The sequence below is a fragment of the Thermobia domestica genome, chromosome 15 (genome assembly GCF_964235325.1).
Source record: "Thermobia domestica chromosome 15, izTheDome1.hap1.1, whole genome shotgun sequence".
Lineage (NCBI taxonomy): Eukaryota > Metazoa > Arthropoda > Insecta > Zygentoma > Lepismatidae > Thermobia > Thermobia domestica.
The window spans coordinates 168,213,895-168,219,689 of record NC_137468.1 but is presented as its reverse complement, the minus strand read 5'-3'; the positions used below and the strand labels follow the sequence as shown (position 1 = coordinate 168,219,689).

Genomic DNA, 5,795 nt, shown 5'->3' with positions numbered 1-5,795 from the left:
GTATTAACAGTACACTTGGCAACATCGCAAATTTCAGTGTCGACGAAGATCGATTCTTTTCGATTTCGATACATACACCAGGCGGTGTGCAAATAAGGCTTCCCATACAGGGATACAGAGACTCACTTTAATATTCGGCTACCACATTGTATGGCGTTTTATCTTATTTTATGAACTACAGTGAAGTAGAGTGATAATATTGTTTATGCTATGTGAAACTCCTATATTTTTTGCAATGTTTTACAGAAACTAAAGTATAAAATTTTAACTCAAACGTACAAAAAACAGAACATTTCTTCTCAAACACAAAAATTATAATCACTTTAATATTCGGCCACCACATAATGTGGAAATTTCTCGTTCCCTTCTTCAATGCAAGAAAAAGATTTTAATACCTAGTTGGATACACCTTATTGTGTATTACCTCCTTCTAGCGATTTTGCACATTTCCAGTTATTTTTGCGGTATATTCAGATGCAATATTGGCCCATTCTACTGTCAACCTTCTCTTCTGTTCCTCCTTTGATGTTACCGGCACTTTCCGGACTCTAGCGTCGAGTTCATCCCACAAATTTTCAATGGGATTGAGGTCCGGACTTTGTGAAGGGGTTTCGAGAACTTTGGGGGAGCTGTACAGAAGCCACTCACGCACAACATACGCCTTGTGTTTTACGTCGTTGTCTTGGTAAAAGTTAAAAATTCGCGGATTCCAAGTTTGTCAGCACTCTTGTGTAAAGTCTCCTTTAGAATGCCCAGGTATTGTTCCTTTGTCATTCTATCACTTATAAACCTAAGTTTGCCCACACCGCCAGCAGATATGCACACCCAAACCATTATGTTACCACCATCATGTCTAACTGTTGCTTGTAAATTCACTTTCCTTGGTTCTTTATTTGCCTTTCACCACACTTGAAGAGTGCCATCTGACTTTAAATGTTGAATTTGCTTTCGTCAGCAAAAGTAACGTATATTTCACCATTGTGGTTCCTTTTGTGCATAGATTTTAGCGAACTGAAGCCATTTCTTTCTTTTCACTTTGTTGACAAATGTTTTCTCTAGCTACCCTTCCGTGGTATCCTTCATTTCTCAGTACTTTCCGAACAGTCTGCTGGTGTACATCCTTTCCACACTCTTGCAACAATTGCGCTGCAATTTTGAATGCACTTAATTTTGGGTTTTTCTTCAGTTTTCTTACAATCACACGTTTGTCTCGTTCATTTAGCTTGCTAGGCCGATGCTTATGCTTCACGGATTCTATCCTGTCTTCATTCTTATAAAGTCGTACGATATAACCAACTGTACTACGTGGTATATTCAAGAGAAGGGCAATATACCTATTGGAATTCCCCTTTTCATGACGAAAAATGACCAGCTTGTGCTGCTCAAACGTTGTGTTACACCTTTCTTGCCCCATTGGAAGTGTTAAGCGATAAGGCCGATACCCATTAACACTCTGTAACACGAAGACAGAAATGAGTTATACATGCGATGTTCCTTTCCCCAATCATATTGTTCTGTAAACAGGACATACAGCAATAAGATCGTCAAGTCACTTTTGTGGCCGAATATTAAAGTGGCATGATGTGAAGGCACTTTATAGAAACATAACTGTTAGTTAGGCATAGTTTGCATTCACAACTTTTACACATTACGAAATAGTACACGAGACATGATAGTTGTTTCATGTTATCATTTACTAATTCCTATGTATTTACATAAATGCGTCGTTTGACATAAACGAAAACAATATGGGGTGACCGAATATTAAAATGAGTCTGTGTGTATATATAAAATCAGATTTGTGTTTCACCCAAAGGTCGTTATCCTACAGAATATTTTTCCCTGTGCCAAAGACAATTTCTATCACTGTATGCTCCTACTAACACAGCACAGATGAAATTCACTGGCACCATCAGAAACACTGTTATAAAAAAATCACGCCTCGCGGGTTAATACTGGATTCGGTAATATAAGAGCTATAATGTAAAATGAACTTGCGCTATGTCAGGCAAGGGGAATTCGGTTTAACCGCGCGTCAGGTCCAATGTGAGTCTGTAGGAGTAACGTCATTAGTGACTCCATTTACGCATAAGCGGTAGGCTTAAATTGTTCATACGAGACAGAGTCATTCGTTAAAACGCTAGCCTTCTTTCTTGGACTGATGTTCAAGTGGTGGTCGCCAAGCATTTTGGAGAATCGGAAAAAGTTATGGTGCTGGTATAGTTTCGGCGCACCACCTTTTGGAATATTTACAGGTAGAATTGAATACTTTGCAAGAAAAGACATATTTATAAGGAGTACATTGTATCAGGCTACAAAATTAAATCCAATGCTATGCAGCTGTATTTCAGATTTACAAGTGTTACGGTTACTAGTGTAAGATCATAACGAGTGCTTTACGAAGGATAAAATAAGAGAGTACATATAAAAGGTGACTATTAGGTGCTATTTTCCACCTGGGGTGTATTACTGCACAATGTACAGAAGATGTATTTTATCTATACAAGTGGAACGTTACAATTCTGAAATTATGACAATTGCTATTGAAACTCATATTATTGCCTAAACCCACTTCTCGTCATTACTCTCGTTTATGCGTATACCCACCATTACAGATGCGTCTGTCCATTTCGGACGCGCTGCCGCGTGGGCCTCCCAGTTACGCCTGACTTGACTCGGTTAGATTCCATTTATGCTTTTTAGTGACCATCTACCACATGTTAGTTCAGTTTTCTGCAGTGTTGTTTTTATACTTTATTCGATAAGTTCTTTTAGTAAAAGGTCAGGTTAGATATTAACATTTTTCACCATCATCTAACCAAAAGCGTTTTCCTGTATTAAAACAATTAAATGTTTCAACTTAGGAATTGGAAGATTATGTAATATATATCACTGGAAAGTTTTCCTTTTCCTCTTTATTTCGGTATATCATATAATAGATTGGAATAATATGGCAATATCGGAAAGTGCATTACATATTACATAAAATTCACAATAGAAAAAAATTGAAAGGCTTACGACAAATACATGCAAAAATTAAGTGCACAATATTACTTAATGTATTTATTTTATAGTATGTTTTTAACATTTTAACTCCACTACATTGTACCGATTTATGATGTGAAGTTGTTTCATAAATGAAACAATTGGAAGGAATTACAATTCTTTACAAATCACAACTTTGTGGTGTAATTTTGTGTAAAATATGTTTTCCTGACATCAGTGAAAGTTTCCCGCATGGGTCTCCTCTTTTGTGCAATCAGTCGCTCACAAATAATTTTCTTAAATTCAAAAGAAATAATTTGCTGTTTTCAGTTTCGTTTTGCACTATGCATAAATTGAATAAAAATTTGAAGCATATTAATATTAGTATCAAGTTGGCCCCACCACTTTTGGACGGAGAAAAATAAATAATGCTATTCGTTTGTGCTGGTTAGTGCCAAAATTTCAGCGTTTGTGATATCAAAAGAACAAAGTTATGAATAATTTAAATTTCGGGGCCAACTTGACGTCAAGTTGGCCCCATTCTTTTCCTAATTGCGATAAAATGGATTTTCTAATGTCAAACGTTTGTGCTACATTAGTGCTGGTTAGTGCCCAAATTTCACCGTTAGTGCTGTTCAAATAACGCAGTTATAACGAATTAATTAGCGTCAAGTTGGCCCCGCCTTTTTTCCCTAATTACGATACAATGGACTTCCTAATGCCAAACGTTAGTGCTTGTGAGTGCCCAAATTTCATCGTTACTGCTGTTCAAATAAAGCCGTTATAACGAATTATTCAGCGTCAAGTTGGCCCCGCCTTTTTTTCCTAATTGAGATAAAATGAATTTTCTAACGCCAAACGTTAATCCTTGTTAGTGCCCAAATTTCACCGTTAGTACTGTTCAAATAACGCCGTTATAACGAATTAATTAGCGTCAAGTTTGCCCCGCCTTTTCCCCTAATTACTCTAGAATGGATTTCCTAATGCCAAACGTTAGTGCTTGTGAGTGCCCAAATTTCACCGTTAGTGCTGTTCAAATAACGCCGTTACAACGAATTAATTAGCGTCAAGTTGGTCCCGCCTTTATTCTCTAATTAAGATAGAATGGATTTTCTAATACGAAACGTTACTGCTACGTTAGTGCTGGTCAGTGCAGTTCAAATAACGCCGATATATGGAATTAATTAGCGTCAAGTTGGTCCTGCTTTTTCCCTAATTGAAATAAAAATTGATTTTCTAATGTCAAACGTTAGTGTTACGTTAGTGCTGGTTAGTCCCCAAATTTCACCGTTAGTGCTGTTCAAATAACGCCGTTATAACGAATTAATTAGCGTCAAGTTGGCTCCGCCTTTTTTTCCTAATTGCGATAGAATTGATTTTCTAATGCCAAACGTTAGTGCTTGTGAGTGCCTAAATTTAACCGTTAGTGTTCTTCAAATAACGCCGTTATAAGGAATTAATTAGCGTCAAGTACGTCCCGCCTTTTTCCCTAGTTGAGATAAAAAATGATTTTCTAATGTCAAACGTTAGTGTTACGTTAGTGCCGGTTAGTCCCCAAATTTCACTGTTAGTGCTGTTCAAATAACTCCGTTATAACGAATTAATTAGCGTTAAGTTGGCTCCGCCTTTTTTCGCTAATTGCGATAGAATTGATTTTCTAATGCCAAACGTTAGTGCTACGTTAGTGCTTGTAAATGCCCAAATTTCACCGTTAGTGCTGTTCAAATAACGCCGTTATAACGAAAATAATTAGCGTCAAGTTGGCCCCGCTTTTCTTCCCTAATTGAGATAAAATTGATTTTGTAATGTCAAACATTAGTGCTGGTTAATGCCGAAATTTAAGTGTTAGTTCTGTTCAAAAAACGCCGTTATATGAAATAATTTGCGTCAAGTTGGCCCCGCTTTTTCCGTAATTGAGATAGAATGAATTTTCTAACGCCAAACGTTTGTGCTACGTTAGTGCTGGTCAGTACCCCAATATAATCGTTAGTGCTGTTCAAATAACGCCGTTATGAGGAAATTAATTAGCGTCAAGTTGGCCCCACTTGTTTCCTCTTTGAGATAGAATTGATTTTCTAATGACAGACGTTTGTGCTACGTTAATGCTGGTTACTGCCCAAATGTAATCCTTAGTGCTGCTCAAACAACGCCGTTATAATGAAATTATTTAGCGTTGAGTTGGCCCGGCTTTTTCGTTATTTGAGGTAGAATTTTTATAATGCTTTAGTCTTGCCTCCATTTGTTCTATAGTTGCGTTGAAATTTCACGTCAGTGAACTTGGATCCCATATGAGGCATTAATAATAAAATTAGTGTCAATTGTTGGTTTATCTTAGTGCACAACCCCTAACATTAGTTCTTCATTAGTGTACATGCTACAAGTAAATGAAAACCTTAATGACTTCAACTTCATGCTGGCCTCCACTTCAAACACTAACTGAATAATTAGTCATTCGTTAGTGCATCATCAGTGCTTGTAGAAAATACTAATAGTTTCGTTAGTGTTTCAATATTGGTGTAGTTATGGGAATCACATTTCAGGAAACTTCCCTAAAGCAATACATGAGTAATTTTTCATTGCGTCAAATGCCCGGTAAATTCAAAAGCACTTACGATCTATTCTAGTGCAGTCGTTAGTGCTTCTTAGTGTACCAACCCCTAATGTTAGTTCTTCATTAGTGTAGGTTGTACAAGTAAAGCACCTTTGGAGAGCTGGCGTGAACTTGGCCCTCATTTTAGGAACTAACGAAGAAGTTAATGACACTCGTTAGTGCATCGTTAGTGCTTCTAGAAAACTCTAATATTTTCGTT

The 5,795-nt window shown here is 37.0% G+C and overlaps 1 protein-coding gene across 1 annotated transcript; it reads right to left on the bottom strand.

Annotated features, from left to right (window-relative positions):
• Window positions 1-1,003: 1,003 nt before the first annotated feature.
• LOC145671709 (uncharacterized) lies at window positions 1,004-1,414 on the bottom strand. Its single transcript, XM_081740910.1, has one exon. The coding sequence runs from the start codon at window positions 1,412-1,414 to the stop codon at window positions 1,004-1,006; it is 411 nt and encodes a 136-aa protein (XP_081597036.1).
• Window positions 1,415-5,795: the final 4,381 nt, after the last annotated feature.